General features: G+C 47.2%; 2 protein-coding genes across 5 annotated transcripts in view; one reads left to right on the top strand and one right to left on the bottom strand.

The window, feature by feature from the left end:
• Positions 1 to 589: 589 nt before the first annotated feature.
• Positions 590 to 10,057, bottom strand: GMFG (glia maturation factor gamma). Of its 4 annotated transcripts, none has more exons than XM_090261411.1 (7): positions 9,602 to 10,057; positions 5,249 to 5,345; positions 5,082 to 5,131; positions 4,226 to 4,275; positions 1,478 to 1,560; positions 969 to 1,042; positions 590 to 784 (listed from the first exon to the last, which is right to left on the bottom strand). In XM_090261411.1, the coding sequence occupies exons 1-7, from the start codon at positions 9,602 to 9,604 to the stop codon at positions 713 to 715; spliced, it is 429 nt and encodes a 142-aa protein (XP_090117537.1). In that variant the 5' UTR covers positions 9,605 to 10,057; the 3' UTR covers positions 590 to 712. The 4 variants fall into 4 exon arrangements, with proteins under 4 accessions (XP_090117537.1, XP_090117536.1, XP_090117535.1 ...); XM_090261410.1 differs by lacking the exon at positions 9,602 to 10,057 and adding an exon at positions 5,778 to 5,851; XM_090261409.1 differs by lacking the exon at positions 9,602 to 10,057 and adding an exon at positions 5,704 to 5,769.
• A 466-nt stretch (positions 10,058 to 10,523) lies between these two features.
• SAMD4B (sterile alpha motif domain containing 4B) overlaps positions 10,524 to 16,703 on the top strand; it is a 35,403-nt gene continuing 29,223 nt past the window's right edge. The window contains exon 1 of the mRNA XM_090261408.1: positions 10,524 to 10,627. The gene's annotated coding sequence lies outside the window, so the exon portion shown is untranslated. The remainder of the gene's footprint in view (positions 10,628 to 16,703) is intronic.

Consider the following 16,703-nt stretch of genomic DNA (forward strand, 5'->3'; position numbering starts at 1 on the left):
AGAGATGCCAGAAGAAAAAGAATCTCTAGACAGGGAGAGATAGGATGTCCTTTTTTTGCCCCCTCAACCTCATACCCCTCAAGGGTCCACTATGGACCCTGCACCCTCTTTGCCTTCCCCAGCCCTGGGACCTCAGCTCTATCTAACCACACAACTCCCAAGCCCCTGAAGCAATTATGTTTGATCTTTCAACAGCTTTTCTGCTTTTAAGTTCTTCCTGCCTGGGATCTGAGAAAAGTAGCATTCAGTGCAAGCTAATGCCTGCAAGCCCCTAGAGGTGGGATGGGAAGGGAGGAGGGGAAACAGGCACTCTGCCTCCTGTACTCACAGGGAGCCAGGTATCCTTATTACCCTTTAGAATGGCCCCTCCATGAATTCAAATATTCCTCCAATTCCTTGAGGAGACTGGGCCTCCCCCATACCCTCTAGAAAAACCCACAGGCTTCTTTCAGAGAAGTAGGTATCCCCCTTTCCTCCCGGAGTTCAGCGGGAATCCACTTGGTCTGCCTGTCCTCTGCTGGCCAAAGGCTGGTACTGCAGGGGCTGTCAGCTAGCGCCCACAATGAAAAACAGAAACTGAGCCACAACAGAGAATCTGTAGCTGTAGCATTTTAATTTCTTCAGGGTCTCAGATGTTCAGGTCCTAGGAATCTGAGTCCCCAGTTCCTCTGGAGACTCAGACATCAGGAATTCAGATTCCCCAGCCCAGAGGTCAACGAAAAAAAGACAACTTCTCTTGGAGCCAGGCCTCGGTGAGGTCATCAGTGGTGCGGATTTCAAACACCTGGACAGGAAGAGTTCTCAATATTATGATCCACTCAGGAACTGAGAGATAGCAAGAACTCCAGCCCCTTCCTCCCACAGACCAGGAGTCCAGCCCCCCAACCTCCTCTTCCTTCAGACCCAGGAGCCCAGGCTCTGACCCTTACTCCCTAACACTCTTGAGAGCTTCAGCCCCAGACCCAGACCTTTGTGAGCTCTGCCGTTTGTACCAGCCTGTTTTTACTCCCTGCATACATCATCTGTTGTTCCGGCTTGCAGCCTGTATGGGAAAAGGGAGAAGAGAGCATAACTGTGGGACCCTGAGGTGTTCTCTAAGGCTCTGGTAATGTCCTGCAGGCCCTGGAGTTTTCTAAGGGTCCTAAGAGCTGTTCTAAGAAGTCCCAGTTTCCAGTTTTGTCTAGGGGCTTGAAGTTATTCTGAGAGTCCCTGAAGATGATTCATGGGCCAGGCAGGAGTTTCTAGGTAAAAGGAAAAGATGGGTTTACTTACATGTCTCAGGACCAAGGATGGGTAGGCTCTTGAGGAATCTAAGCCCCCAACTTCCACCCCACTGCCCTCCCAGTATTCACACACCACATACGACACTCACCCACATACTTGCCAAGTCACACACACACCTGCACTCACAAACATACTCTTACACCCCCCCACAATCTAAAACCCAATTCTTAGAATAGGTAGAGCTGTATCTTACCCACAGGGCTGGAGAAGATGAAACACAAGGGGTAGGATACTCGGCCGTCTGCATGCACATACTTGTAGCTATAAACCACGAACCTACACCAGTGAAATGGAATTCGAACTCAGGCCTTCAGCCTGAACCTCAGGCCCAACACCCATTACCTGAGCCTACAACCTTGAAACCTTGCCTGAGTCTAAGAACCTAGGGTTAACAACTGAGACTGAAGGTACTGACCTCAAAAACAATAAATGACTAAAAATAACAATAATACCTGGCTGCCTGGGTTGCATGCCAGGTCCCCAGTCGGGGACACACAAGAGGCAACCACACATTGATGTTTCTCTCCCTCTCCTTCTCCCTCCCTTCCCCTCTCTCTAAAAATAAATAAAATCTTTTTTTAAAAATAATAATAGTAAATGCTAAATAGAACTACTATATGATCCAGCAATTCCACTTCTGGGTATTTACCCAAAGAAAATGATATATGCACCCCATGTGCATTACAGCATTATTTACAATAGCCAAGATATGGAAACAACCTCAAGATCCATCAATGAATGGCAGGATAAAGGTAATGTGTGTGTATATATATGTACACACATACACACACACACACTGGAATACTATTCTGCCACAAAAAAAGAATGGAATCTGGTGCTAAGTGAAATTAGACAGAGGAAGACAAATACCATATGGTCTCACTTACACATAGAATTTAAAAAAACAAAAAGAACTAAACAAAAAAACCATGCTTACAGACACAGAGGACAGGATGGTGGTGGGTAAAATGGGTGAAGGGGGTCAAAAGGTACAAACTTCCAGTTATAAAATAAATAAGTCATGGAGATCTAATGTACAGCATGGTGACTATAATTAATAATACTGTATTGCATATGTGAAAGTTGCTAAGAGAGTAGATCTTAAAGGCCCTCATCACAAGGAAAAAATGTGTGGTGACAGATGTTAACTAGACTTATTGTATTGATCATTTCACAATATATACAAATATCAAATCATTATGTTGTACACCTGAAACATACAGTAATGTTCTATGTCAAATATACCTCAATAAAAACATTTTAGCCCTAGCTGATGTGGCTCAGTGGATTGGGTGCCAGCCTGAAAACCAAAGGGTCTCCAGTCTGCAAACCAAAGGGTCACTGGTTCAATTCCCAGTCAGGGCACATGCCTGGTTTATGGACCAGGTTCCCAGTTGGGAGTGCACGAGAGGCAACCACACATTGATGTTTCTCTCTCTTTCTCCCTCCCTTCCCTTTTCTCTAATTCTTTTTTTTTTAATTTTTAAAAAGAAAAACTTAAAAATAGTCAGTGCTCATCACAACAACCTTATGACACAGGTGCTATAATTATCCCCATACTACAGATGGGAAAACTGAGGCCCAGAGATGCGAAGTCATTTACCCAAGGTTCATGGGTAGATTTGAACCCAGGAAATTTGGCGCTAGACTGTAAGTGCTCAGTCATTATGTGGATACTGTCCAGAGCTATAGAATCCTGGGCAGAGACCAGGCTCGGCTACACAACTTGCCAAGCTCAGTGCAAAATGAAAATTCGGGGACCCCTGTTCAAAAGGCAGGAGCAATGCTTTTTTCTTTCTTCTTCAGGCTCTGCTGTCTTGGATGTAGGGACTTCTGAAGGTGGTGTGCACATGCTTACAAGCACACCCGAAACTTGTTATTCAGGAGATTTCTGACCCTGACCCTCCCCGAATCTGCACTCAAGTGCCCTGCCTGGGGCAGAGGGCAGCAGCCATCACTAGGCAGTACAGGGAGTGGCTGAGAACCCGTCCAGGGCTCGAGGTGGGACTCCACATGAGCCAAGGGAGGCTCCAAACCCCAGCACATGCTCTATTGTCCCAGAAGGATTCACACAAAACATTAATTCAAAAATAAAACTATAAAGAATTTCCAGACAGCGGGCAGCTGCAGAGTATTATCCCCCACATTCAAGGCTCCCTTCTGGGTACAGGACCCTGAGGGACTACACTTGTCAGACACCCAGGAAGCTGGCTTCTGGTTCCAGCTGGGACAGAGGCTCAAAATCCTCAGGCACCCAAAATTCACCCCAGGTGAGACGGAAAATCTAAACAGACCAGTTATCGTAGAAGTGTCACAAGGAGCTCCTCCAGCCCTGATCAGAGTGGCTCAGTTGGTTGGGTGTCAGGGTACATACCCAGGTTGCAGGTTTGGTACTGGTCAGGGAGCAAAGGAGAGGCAAGTGATCCATGTTTCTCTCTCATATCACTGTTTTTCTCCCACATCACTGTTTCTCTCCCTTTCTTTCTCCCTCCTTCCCCCTCTCTCTAAAAATAAGTAAATAAAATCTTTTACTTACTTTTTTTTTTTTAAAGAGCTCTTCCACACACAAAAAAGCACCAGGCTTGTGTGGCTTCACATAGGATTCTCCCCAGCCATTAAATATTACCTAATTTCTTTGTTACCCAAAGTATCCCCCAGCACCAAAAAAGAGGAAGATTTATTTATTTTTAATGAAGCAAGTGCAATGTTAAGGCGAAAACCTGACGAAGTTCGTATTTTAAAAAATCAAGCTCTAAGGTCACATTTGATTATCAATGTAAAATTCTGCAGTAAAATATCAGTATACTTACTGTACAAAAAGTCCTAGGGTAGGAACTCTTGGCCTCAGAGATCCCAAGCATTCCCTCAGTCTCCACCTCCATCATCACCCCTCTTCCCATGGCCTGACCCTCCCGTTCCTTGTTCCTTCCCCAAGGGATACCTTGGCTGTCTCTCTGGCAACTCCATTTTTAGTTCCTCTGGAGAAATGTTCTGCAGGGGGTAGGGGGAAACAGGAGAAAAGAAACTACTGCCATTAAGTAAGCATTTACTATGTGCCAAGACACTGGTCTAAGTAACACATATGGATTAACTCATTGAGCTCACCCACAGGCCTGTGGGGTAAGTCCTATTATTATCCCTACTTTACAGGTGAACAAGCTGAGACCCAGAGGTGTTAAGATACTTGCCCAAGATTGCACAGCAACTCTGAGCAGAGGAGTTCAAATTTGAATCTGGGTTTAAATCATAATCACTTCACTATACTTTTCAGAAGACCTAAGGGAGGGAGCCCAGCGCCTAGCCAATCACCCACCCGTGTCAAACACCCTCGGCATCAGTCTCCATATTTACCTCCCCAATCCTTACCACAACGCTATGAAGTAAGCTTTATTATCATCCCCATGTTACTGCTACAGTGAGGCCAAGAGAGGGTGAAGTCTACCGTTTTATAAAGGATTTCCATTAGCCTTGGTTAATTTATCTGGAGATTCTTTCACTTAAGTGCCAATGAAGTATTATTATCACCATTATCATTTTATTGAGCATATGCTAATTGCCAGGCCTTCTTTTAAACCCATCACAAAGATTAAATCACTGAATCCACGAACAATCCTATGAGGTCTGTACTGTTATCTCCCTTTCACAGATGAGGGAACAAAGCCCTATAGAGGCACAGCAGAGCTGGGACTTGACCTCCAGGTCTTTCTGACCCCCAGTGCTAGGTTCTTAACATCAGTTCCAAACCCTTGGGTCTCCCAGTCCCACCCTGTTTCTTGGAGGTCCCATCCACCCCTCACCTGAAATTCTTCCTCCAGCACCACCATCTGTCGGTCTTTGTCCACCTTCACTGGGGAGGGATGGCACACAGGGGTTAGGACGCCTTTCTAACTCAGTGACTCTAGCCCAGCCCTCCGCCTTTGTCCCCACCCCCTCCCATTCTTCCATAAGGGAAAATGACACTCACTTATTATGGCCGCATTGTCTGTCTCTTTTCGAAAGCGAAATTTTCTCAGCTTTTCCTTTAGCTCTGGGTCCACCTCGCACACCACCAGGGAGTCAGACTGCAGCAGAACCCAAAAAGAGCTGAGCTAGCTTGGCCTCAGCCCCTGCCCCCCCTACCCTCTGCCCAAGCCTCAGTTTCTCCATCTACTAATGAAGAGGAATGCCTCAATAACCCACACAAGGCCTCCGTGAACATGAGGAAAACGCACCATTCCCCCAAGCAGATGCTGCTCACCAAGGCACACACTTGGGTTGCAGAGCAGAGGCCAGACTCCAGCCCTCCAGCATGTACCCTTGGACAACCCTCAAGAAGCCACAGGGATCTGTTTGCCTGGCGCTAAACCCGGAACCACCATCTCTCTTCCCCCAGCCTGGTCCTTTGCCACAGTGGGGTCCCCTTCTGAGCCCCTGACTTACAACACACAGCCTGATCTTCACCCAGTCACCTTCCCAGCCCCAGACCCACCCCATACGTCCCCTGGCCCCCAGACCATTATTTTTCTGTCCACAGGCCTCTTCTTTGCTCAGTTCCGCTGTCTTCTAGGGGTGGGGACCAGGGCTAGGGGCAGGGGGGCGGGGTGTGGGGTAGGGGAAAAGTTTCATCCAACACCACATCCTGTTTATGCCCATTCTAGGACAACTGCAGCAGAGGGCTCCTCCCCCTCCTTCCTTCCCCTCATCTGCCAGGACCTCCCAGGCTTTGCAATCACCTAGACTGGGGTTTGAATGCTGCCTTGCTGTGTGACCACAGTTAAGTAACTTCACACCTCTGAATCAGGATTATTGTGAGGATAAAATAGCTTCACATGTCTCCGGGCATGGTGGACATGTTCAGTACATAGTAAATATCTCCCCTCCCCCAGGAAGGCTTCCTGGATTTTCTCCCATCTTGAATATTTTAATTCTAGAGCTGAAAAGGGGAGCTGCTGGTCAAACTGCCACCTATTATGTTAATGGAGAAATGGAGAGAAGAGAGGAGACACCACAGCAGCAGGGTAATGGTGATTTTTTTTCCTGAACGTATGCCACCTCATGGGCTTTATAATGGGCCCTACAACAATGGTGTTCATCTGGTCAAACCAGCACTCCCTTTTTTATTAAAAGTGTTTTGTATTACTTCCTGTCCCATGTTGAATGAAATCCTAAATAATGTACCCTACATATACACATAATTTTTTGAACCAATATAACGTTCTAACTGTCATATAAAGGAGAAATGAAAAAGAAGTAATTTATAGGAAAAACCCATGTATTTCCATGAAAAAATACAAGCAAATGAGAATTTTTGCAGATTCCAGTCCCATAATGCCTGCTCCCCTCCATAGTAGTGGACAAGCCTTTCTTGTCCCCCTCTGCTCCACACTGGATATCACCCATCTCCCACTGAAGGGCATCGCTGCAGCTGTTCCCCTCCCCACTACATCAGCCATATTCCTGTCTCCACTGGATCTTTTCCTCATATAGGCAGTGTTATTTCTTCCATCTTAAAAACTAAAAACCTTATCTCCTGCCCAGCCACTGCCCGTTCATTTCCTTCCCTTTTCAGCAAAGCTTCTTGAAAGCATCATTTACACTCACTGTCTACAATTTGTCTTCCCAATTTCCTCTTCTACTCTCTCCTAGCAAACTCTCACTCCTGTCCCTCTCCACTGACAGAGCCACCAATGACCTGTATGGGGCCAGCCCTCATGCATGGTCATTTCTCATTTTTCATCTGACACCACCCATCGCTCCCTGTGCTCTGAAATACTTTTTTCACTTGGCTTTCAGGACACCACCCTTGCCAGGCTTTCCTCTCACTCCTCTAGCTGCTCCTCCTTTTGACAATGAGGTGTCCCAGGTCTCGGTCCTTGGTCCCCTTCTCTTTTCCATCTACCTTCCTCTCTTCCTGATCTCATCAGTCTCTTGTCATTCATTAGTTACCTTATTTCTCCACTGGGTGTCCCCCTAAACTCTAGACTCATATCGAGTCACCAACCTGACATCTCTACCTGAATGTGTTGGAGTCATCCTTGACCCTTCTCTTTCCTTTGACAATGTGCATCAGAACTTGTCAGATCAGACTTTCTAGATGTAACCAGAATCTGCTCCCACTTCTCCCTGTCCACAGCCCATACCCTGGACCTGCCACCTTCATCTCCTGCCTGAACATTTAAAGGAGAGAGGAGAAAAGCCCCCATCTTCTCTCTTCTCTGCAATTTTTCCCTGCTCCCCTCTCCCATTTTATTCTTTATAGGACCACCAGAGGGATCCTAATAAAACACAAGTCAGATGACATATCTCCTCTCAAAACCCTCTCATTGCTCTCCTATTATTGGAGTAAAATCAAAAGTCCTTACAGTGGTCTTTAGAACTAAATTATCTGCTGTTACCCCTCCTCCACTACCTCTTGGACCTCATCTTTCAGTACTCTCCTCTTTGCTCATTTCAGCTGCACTAGCCTTTATGCTTCTGTGAATGACCCTGCCTCTGGGTCTCTGCACCTGCCATTCCCTTTCAGGAACCCTCTTTCTCTCATGGCTCACCTCTTAATTCCTTCAGATTTCTGTTCAAATCCCACCTGATGAAAGAGGTCTTTTGCCATCTAAAATAGTACTGACCCCGTTTCTCCATCCCCTCAGCTTGTTTTATTTTTCTCCATAGTACTTATCACCAAGTTATATTGTTTATTTATTGTTTGTACCCCCCACCCTGGAATGTAGGCTTTGTGAAGACAGATACGCTTTGTCTGCCTTGTTCATTGCTGAAATTAATGTGAGCAGTGCATGTACATATGAAAGGGGACCTCCCCAAAAAACAGAACTTATTTATAAAAAGTGTATTTATTCTCAGGTTTAAACTTCAGTCACCTTCAAAGTACTCTCCATTTGATGCAATACACCTATCAAGATGTTTTTCCCACTGCTCAAAACAGTTTTTGAGCTTGTTGATTTTGATGCCTTTTAATGCCTCTGCCACTTTTTGTTTCACCTCTTCCACATCTGCAAAACATTTCCCTTTGGGGACTTTTTTCATCTGGGGAAACAAAAAGTCACTCTGGGCAAGACTGGATGAATAGGGAGGGTGGGGCACAGGGGTCATGCTGTTTTTGGTCAAAAACTGCTGAACAGTCAGCGCAGTGTGGGCAGGTACACTCATAAACCACCATAAAATGGGCAAACACACCGAGTCTTTTAAAAAATTCACTGAAGCCGAACAAAGCTTCTCAAAACGCCATTTGGTACACTGATACAGATGGGTTTCTAGAACCCTCACCTAATGGAGGTAAGGCTGTACTACAAAGGGGCCCGCCCTCCAGAAGATAATTCCAGTTTTCTGGGGTCCCCCTCATATTAGGTACATAGTATTATTAAATGAGTAAACGAAGCATCTATGGAGCACAACCACTCTCCATGGTGTGCATGTTCTTGCCTCAGGGCCTAGCGGATGAGGTTTGTGCCATCCCTCATCCTGGCTGGAAATGGCCTTTCCTCAGAGCATCTGTGATGCCACACTTTCCTCATATTCCTCCTCTCTGCTGCTCCTTCTCAATCTTTATTTCTTTGCTCAAACATTCAATGTACCCTATTTCTCGGGGTTCTGTTGGGTCTTTGTCTCCATTCATTCCTCATACCCTTCCCAGGCTAGGCCACTAATTTCCACAGCTTCAATTACCAGCTTGGACGACCCTCAAATCTTGGTTTTCAACCTTCAATTTCTCTCTTAAACTCCGGACACAAGAAGAGGCGGACTTAACGGTAGGCGCACTGGGCGTGTGCCCTGGGTCCCAACTTCTGAAGGGTCCCACAAAATCCCAGCTTTACACTTTTTTCTAACGACCCCAAGTTTGGTTTCATTACTACGCTGCATGAAATATGGTTAACATGTATTTTCATTTTTCCTGTCTCTCTTTTTTTAAGGGCTCAATATTTTCTTCTGCACCCGGGGCCTCAACCGACCTTAATCTGCCTCTGGGACACAGGGGCTGTGCAGCCTCCCGGACCCTGCTGCTGGGTGGCCCACACTGGGCTCAGAATCGTGAGAATCTGTATTTTTCTGGGCCTCCTTCTCAGGGATAACCCTAACCCCCTAATCTCCCAGCCAGAGGGCCTTATCAAGATTTCTCCTTTACCCTCTACAGCCAGTCAGCCCCAGTAAGAGCCAGGCTGTTCACTCAGTATCCTGGGCTTTTCTCCCACCCACACTTCCTCCCCTTCCCACAGTTCCATCCTGGTGGAAATGGCGCATTTCCCATCCCTGCTGCTTCCTTCACGGCCCCCAGTTCTATTACCTCCAATATAGAAGCCAGAGACATCTTTCCAAACCCCTAACTCACCATGACTCTTCCCAGCTAGAAGCCTTTCCCTGGCTCCGTAGTGCCCAAGAGACAAGTCCGAACTCCCTAAAGTGGCCAAACATCTGGCTGCCGCTCATGCCCCGCCACTCTCGGCTTTTAACTCTACAATACTCCTTGACGGCATTTCCCGAGTTCTTTTAACAAGCCACGTCTCAGTCACCTTCTGAGCGAAGACCCCCGTTCTGCTTAGTTCACCCCGAGCCCGGGTAGTTCGTAAAATGAACTATCCGGGAACAGATAACAATTGCCGGAGCAACAACTCTTATTTATTTACGGCTTCCTTCGTGCCCAGCGCTTTACATGCATTGTCTCCTTCAATCCTATTCCGTTTCAGAGAGGAAGCAACAGGCTCAGAGAGGGGGTGTGCTGAAAAAGCAGAGACACCAAAAGCCTGAGCGCCAACCCCGACCCTCAGGGGAAAGGAAGGGCCAATACTTTAGGCTGGGCGCTCCGAGGGGCGGGTCCTGAACGCTAGAATCAGGAATTGTGACTTAGCGCGGGGCCGCCGAGGTAGATGGGCACGAGACTGCCTCCTGCAGGCCAGGAGGCCCAACGCCGGAATCCGCCAGGCCCGTTGCCCGTGGCAACACGGCGCGCGCCCGCCCATCGCCGGCTGCCTGGCCGCCTGACCTTCAGCCCCTGGACCGACCAATCCCACGAAGCAAGGGGCGGGCCTCCCGGGCCTTCTCTAGCCCCAATCGCTCCGCTCGCCTCCAGGACCAGGCCTTCCTCCGCGTTCACCGCCCGGCCTTCGCGCTACCCTCGCCGCCCGTTGGCGGGTGCGCGGTTCGTCACTGCGGCGTCTGCTAATGCTGGCGCGCGGCAGTTTCGTCGGGGCGGGACCAGGGGCGGTGACGCACGGCGCGGTGACGCAGCGCGACGGCGGTGGTGGTGGCGGCGGTGGTCGGTGAGGGAGGAGGGAGGGGAGCTCGCGGGCTGGAGAGGGGGAGACGGCTGTGGCGGTGGCCTAAGGAGGCCCGAGTGGCGGCGGCGGCGGCCGAGGCGGTGAGTCCCGGGCAGGGTTGGGCGGCCCCAGGGCAGCGGCGGGTCCGGCGCTCGGGGCTCACCTAAGGGCGCCCCAGGCCGCGCGGGCGGCCCCGCCCCCTCAGGGACCCTGAGCCGCAGGCGGCGGCGGGCTCGAAGCGCGGGCCTGGAGGGTCTCGACCCTTGAGAGGAGCTCGCAGCCTGGTCCTCCGAATAGCTCTCACAGGACGCCTCGGAAGCTTCCCTTCCAGATCCCCCTCACACCCTCGGGATCAACCCCAGACACCTCCTTGGAGGGCGGTCACCGGCGACCTCAGAGACCACCTGACACCCCCAGGCCCTACCCCCTCCGAGGGTCCCAGGTCTTTCCGGGAACTCACCCCTTCCATTCCCACACGCTTGTTCAGAGATTGTCCTAGGTCTTGGAAATCGGCCTCAGAGAACCCTGGTCTGGCCCCAAATCCCCATCTTCTCTTTCCAGAAATATTCCCCGAGGCCACTCCTCGGATGTTACAGCAATATGTGCCAGATGTCTTCTCCCCCCGAAACCCTGAAAATCTCCATCAGTCTTCCTCAAATCCCCTCCAGACCCGGACATTCCTGAAATCTTCCCCAGAGATCGACTTCGCATAGTCCCACAGTTTCCCCCAGACTTCCGTTTCACCTACACCCATACCAGAAATCACCCAGACACTTTCCACTCAAAGCCCCAAATTTCAGAACCCCCGACCCCAAATCCTTCAAAATGCCCCTCATGTACCCTGAAAATCTTCCTCAGAGAGTCCCTGAAATGTATGGAGAGCTCTTCTTTCATATTCTAAAAGCTTCCAAAACTCCCAAATCTTTCCTCGTAACCCACACCAGATTTTCCAAAAGTTGCTTCTGAATTGCAAAAATTTCTTTTATAGTTTTCTCTCTATAACCTCCCCCGCCCCTTCTAAACCTACTTTTAGGTGAACTTTTTAATGTTCTCACAACCACTGTAAACCCTTAAGACCCTCTTCAGGACCCCTCTAAAATGCAGTTTTTCAAAATCTCACATCATCTCAGAGACCCCAGCAACTCCCTTGAGCTCTCCTGAGAGGTGCCTTTGAATTCCCTCCCAGAGACCCTTCAAACACCACCACCCACCCCGAAACCCCTTCAGAGACCTCCTGCCTTACCGAGAGACTTTTCTTAGAGATTTTTCTCCCTGGACTCTCCCTCACAGGTTTGCTCAAACCCTTTAGAACCCTCTGTAGAAAACCCCCACTGCCAATCTTCCCTCAAAATAACTCTGAACTCCTGCTCTTAGGAAGTCCCAGAATTCTTTCTGAAAAGCCCTCTACCCTGACATTCCCACATTCCACTCAGAAGACTCACCTTCCCCATAAATCTTATCAGGTTTCTCCTCACCTGAGCTCTCTGAGGAGTTGTTTCTAAAAAAGACCTCTGTCATCCTGCCTTAGTGCATGTAAGATCTCTCCCAGAGACCCTTTAGAGAATTTTCTCCAAAACTGCCCACATCAACAACCTAGCCCCGCCCCCCCAGCACTTCATGAGACGTCCTCAAAACTCAGATTCCCTCTCTGACATTCCCGAGAAACCTTATTCAGGACCCCATCAGATTTACCCCTTTTAGAACCCTGTTTACACTTTCTCATCTTCTCCATTGTCTTTCCTCTGAAGTCAACTTAGAGATCCTTTGCAGATCTGAGCCTCTTTCCCCCATTATCCCTTCATAGGCCCCCAACATCTTTCAGACAACCTTCTCAAGAGTTCTAGCTCTGATTGGTGTGCTCCAGTGGACTGCGTGCTGGCCTGCTAACCAAAAGGTCTTTGGTTCGATTCCCAGCCAGAGCATATGCGTGGGTCCCCATTTGGGGGCATGCAAGAGGCAACCAGTTGATGTTTCTTTCCCTCTCTTTTTTCCTCCCTTTCCTCTCTCTCTAAAAACAAATAAAATTAAAATAAAAAAAAAGACTCCATGTCCCCTTTCAATAAAAAGTTTCTTGAGAGACACTCACCCCTTGAAATCCCGATTCTGAGAGACCTTTCTCTGAGACCATTTTTCTTATGTTCCATCATCATAGATCTCCTCCTTCCTACAGAGATCGACAGAACTTTAACAATTCCTTAGAGACTACTTGAAGCCCCTCCGCCCTATTTTTCTTTCAGAAGCCTTCACCTTCCTTTTTCCCTTTGAGGGCCTCCTCACTAAAGAATCTCTTCCCCAGAAGTAATGGGCCTCCAAGTGTGCTCCCTTAACTAGCAGCATCTGCATCACCTGGGAACTTGTTAGAAATGTAAATTCTTGGATCCTGCCCCAGACTTACTGAATCAGAAAACCTGGGAGTCAGGCCTAGCAGTCTGTTTTTAGGAATCCTCTTGGTGATTCTGATTACATGCTCAAGTTTGCAAACCACTACCTTTCCCTTTCCCTACAGAAAGACCCCAGAAGATACCTCGGGGTATGTTTCTATGCCCTACTGCCCACCTCCATTTTCCTAGGAGTACCCTTTTTGAAATACCTATCCTCCAGAAAGACCCCTTACTCTGCTCAAAAGACTTCTAGCTTCTCCACAAAGTTACCACACCTTCTAAGCAATTACTTCAAATCTACTTCTAAATGGTTCCCTTTCAGATCTTCCTTAGCACTTTCTCCTTCTGGCTTCCCCTCCGTACTTCCACACCATCCCCCAGTCTTTGGTGCTTCTGTTTCAAATTGCTACCTCCTCAAACACATGTCCATCTCATCTATTCCTCATCTCTCCTTCTCCACATAGGCACCCTCCCCTTAAGGCACCTCCAGATCTTCATTCTCTGTGTCTTACTGCCCAGAACCCTTCATTGTATTTCTTAGAGCACCATTCACCTTCTTCCTTGTTTTTCATGTACTTGCCCACTCACCACCACCCCCCCACTGGACTGGAAGTTTGGAAAATACTGTGGACGTGTCTTGTACCTCTTTGAACCCCACAGAGTGGAATCTGCCCTCTGTAAATTATTGGGAACCATTGGATCATTGGCAGCTCTTCTTGTGTTTGGTTATAGATCTCCAGGTTTCCCAGATCTCACTCCCTATTCAGGTTCAACACACCTTCCTGCACCTTGTTCCCGTCTCTCCCCCTTCCTCTCTTCTCTCTACCCAGCCCCTTTTGCCTCTCCTCCAAGGAGATGCTGTCTGCCCTAACTGCTATCTGTGGGGCTTTTTATTGTGCTTCCTCCTGATTCTGAGCTACCCTAAGTCCTGTTCCTGGTGACCTGCCTCACCCCATCCTGCTTGGCTTCTCAGCCCTCCACAGGGTTCTCAGCTTTCTCTAAGGGATTCTGTTTCTTTATCTAAGGTCAAGAAGAGGAAACAGATCACGGGTGAACACTGGGGCCTGCCTTCTGGGAACTCCCAGTACAGCAAAGAGGTTGGGCAGGTACACAGGGCAGAACATGAGGTATAAGTAATATATTGTGGAAATTCAACAGTGAGAGAAGGGGCACTTTATCTGGAAATACTGCATAAAAAAGGTGGTATTTGGGCTGGGTGGTGTTCCACAGGAGTTAGGACAATGATGGGTAGCCTTCCAAGCAGAGAAAACTTATACAATGGGTCAAAGACAAGAAAGTGTCCTCATCTCTCATCCATGGCATCTCTTCTCTTTCCCTTAAGGATAGAGGTGAAAGAAAAGAAGTCTTCCATCTGCATTGTATTTCCCAGCTGCACTTTAGTGATCCAAAGAATAATATTAATGACTACTGTTTATTGAATTATTATTTAACAGTCACTGTTAGTTTTACATGTATTATCTCATATTCACAGAACCTACGAGGTAGGTAAACTACAATTATTTTCATTTTATAAACGATGAAATTGAGAACAGGTGGCACAAATAGAAGCTCTCTGGTCCCTGTCTGTCCAAAGATGATAGTGTCTGAAGTCAGGGAGTTAGATTTTCTGTTCTGATATGGTTGGGAGCACTGGGGCATTATAATATAGTAGTTAAGTGTGCAGACTTTGGAGCCAGACAGTATTTGTATCCCACATCATCACTTACCAGTTTTGCGACCTAGGACAAATTACTTAACTGCTCTGGTCCCTCATTTTTTACAGTTAAAAAAATGAAGGCCCTGGCTGGTGTGGCTCAATGGATTGAGTGCCAGTCTCACCCGTTCAATTCCCAGTCAGGGCACATGTCTGGGTTGCAGGCCAGATCACTGGCTGGGGGTGAGCAAGAGGCAACCAATCAATCTTTCTCTCACACATAGGTGTTTTGTTTTCCTCTCTTTCTCCCCCGCTTCTCTCTAAAAATAAAATCTTTTTTTAAAAATGAAGATAACGATATCCTACTTCATAGTGTAATTGTAGGAATTAAGTAAGTTAATACATACAAAGTACTTAGAACAATGCCCTGCACGTAAAGTTTTCAGTGTTAGCAAAAAAGAAAAAGAAGGAAAAGCTCATAGTAGCCAGGACTCCAAAGACATAAGTGACAGAACCTTAGCTCAAACTACTTTAATTAAAAAAGTGAATTAGCCCTGGCTGGTGTGATTCAGTGGATTGAGCACCCCCACCTGTGAAGTGAAAGAACACGGGTTCAATTCCCAGTCAGGACACATGCCTGGGTTGCAAGCCAGGTCCCCAGATGGGATGTGCAAGAGGCAACAGGTCAATGTTTCTCTTCCTTTCTCCTTTCCTTCCCTTCTCCCTAAAAAGTAAATAAAATCTTAAAAAAAACAAAGACAAAAAAAACCTGATGCTGTTACTAAAAAGTCCAGAGCTAGAATGGCTTCAGAACTAGCTGCACCCAGGAGTTTAAACAGCCCAGTAATCTTTCCCCATTTTTCCACTGACTTTGCTTCATCCTCAGTGGGTTTCTGCTTTGTGGTGAAAAAGATGACCCTCAGCAACCCCAGGCTTAAGTCCTATTTGTTACCAGTCTCAGTGGAAAGAGAAATCTTTCCTGAGAGCCCCAGTTTGAAAAGTTTTTTCCCTGAATAACAGTGGGATGGTGACAGAGATCCTTACAGACATGCTTCAGGTTCTTTACCCTGGAACTCTCTAGCTTGCTGAGCCAGATAAAACTGTGATTCCATCCCATGACCTTTCTAAGCATTATGGTAGTCCCTCTCTTTACTGTTCTCCTAGATCTATGATTGATTGGATTTAGAGAGTATATGGCAAGTCTGACCCAATCAGACTTTCCTTTGGGATCCCACTGGAAAGGACAGGAATGAGATGACTGGCTTGATTTGGTGGTAGCCTCGAGGCAGAGGAATCCAGGAGTACTGGTGTTCAGTTTCCTACAACGAGCTTTGGGTTTCCAAGGCCCAGAACTTTGCAAGATGGTTAAGTAGTGAGTAGAGTTTTGTTGGTTTTGGTGTAAATTTGTTGACTGGAGTCTGAGTGAGGGCAAGTCACAGAACAGCAGTATATAGAATATTCAAGTCTCAAATGTCTCTAGCAGTTAAACAATTTATGGAGATACTTTTCTGGATACTGAAGATATAGCAGTAAAAGAAAAAGTCAAGGTCTTAGATCTCCTGAATCTTATATTCTGATGGGGGAAATAATATATAAATAAAATCAGATAGTGATATGTGCTATGACGGAATTAAAACAGTAAAGAGAGGGTGAGGATGGCCACTGTATACAAGTGGTCCGAGTTGGCCTCTCTTTGAGGAGGTGATAGTGAAGCCTGATGAAAGATGAGAAGGCCTCAGTTGTGGGCAGTCTGGTAGTGAAGCACCCTAACCCAAGCAATGTTTCATATGGAGAAAGAATTGATGCAAGGTAGGGAAAATTTTCACAGATGTTTATTAAGAATCTTGTGTTCCAGGTGCTATGCTAGGAATTAAAAATGTAGCAGTGAATAATACGGCCCCAGTATTCCCTTCTGTCGTGGGTCTTACAGTCTAGTTATTTCTGGATTAGATGTAGCCTTTGAAGAAATGCCTTTTAATGGTGATATCATACCAGACTCTCTCCTGCTGGGGAGATGAAGAAGTCTGGGGCACACATAAACCTAGATCTCATTGATAAGAAGGAACCAGCCATGTGATGATCTGGGGAAGAACGTTTTAGGTAGAGAGGTCAGCAAGTGCAAAAGCCCTGAGATGTGTTCAA

The sequence above is a fragment of the Furipterus horrens genome, unplaced genomic scaffold (genome assembly GCF_987537825.1).
Source record: "Furipterus horrens unplaced genomic scaffold, mFurHor1.1.pri manual_scaffold_13, whole genome shotgun sequence".
NCBI classification, from domain to species: domain Eukaryota; kingdom Metazoa; phylum Chordata; class Mammalia; order Chiroptera; family Furipteridae; genus Furipterus; species Furipterus horrens.

Coding starts and splice junctions, on each gene's coding strand:
- GMFG (XM_090261409.1), bottom strand. CDS start 5,757: ATGGGGTGGGTCTGGGGCTGGGAAGGTGACTGGGTGAAGATCAGGCTG. Junction 5,346..5,703: donor TGAAGATCAGGCTGTGTGTT/GTAAGTCAGGGG, acceptor GTTCTGCTGCAG/TCTGACTCCCTGGTGGTGTG. Junction 4,276..5,081: donor TGCTGGAGGAAGAATTTCAG/GTGAGGGGTGGA, acceptor TACCCCCTGCAG/AACATTTCTCCAGAGGAACT.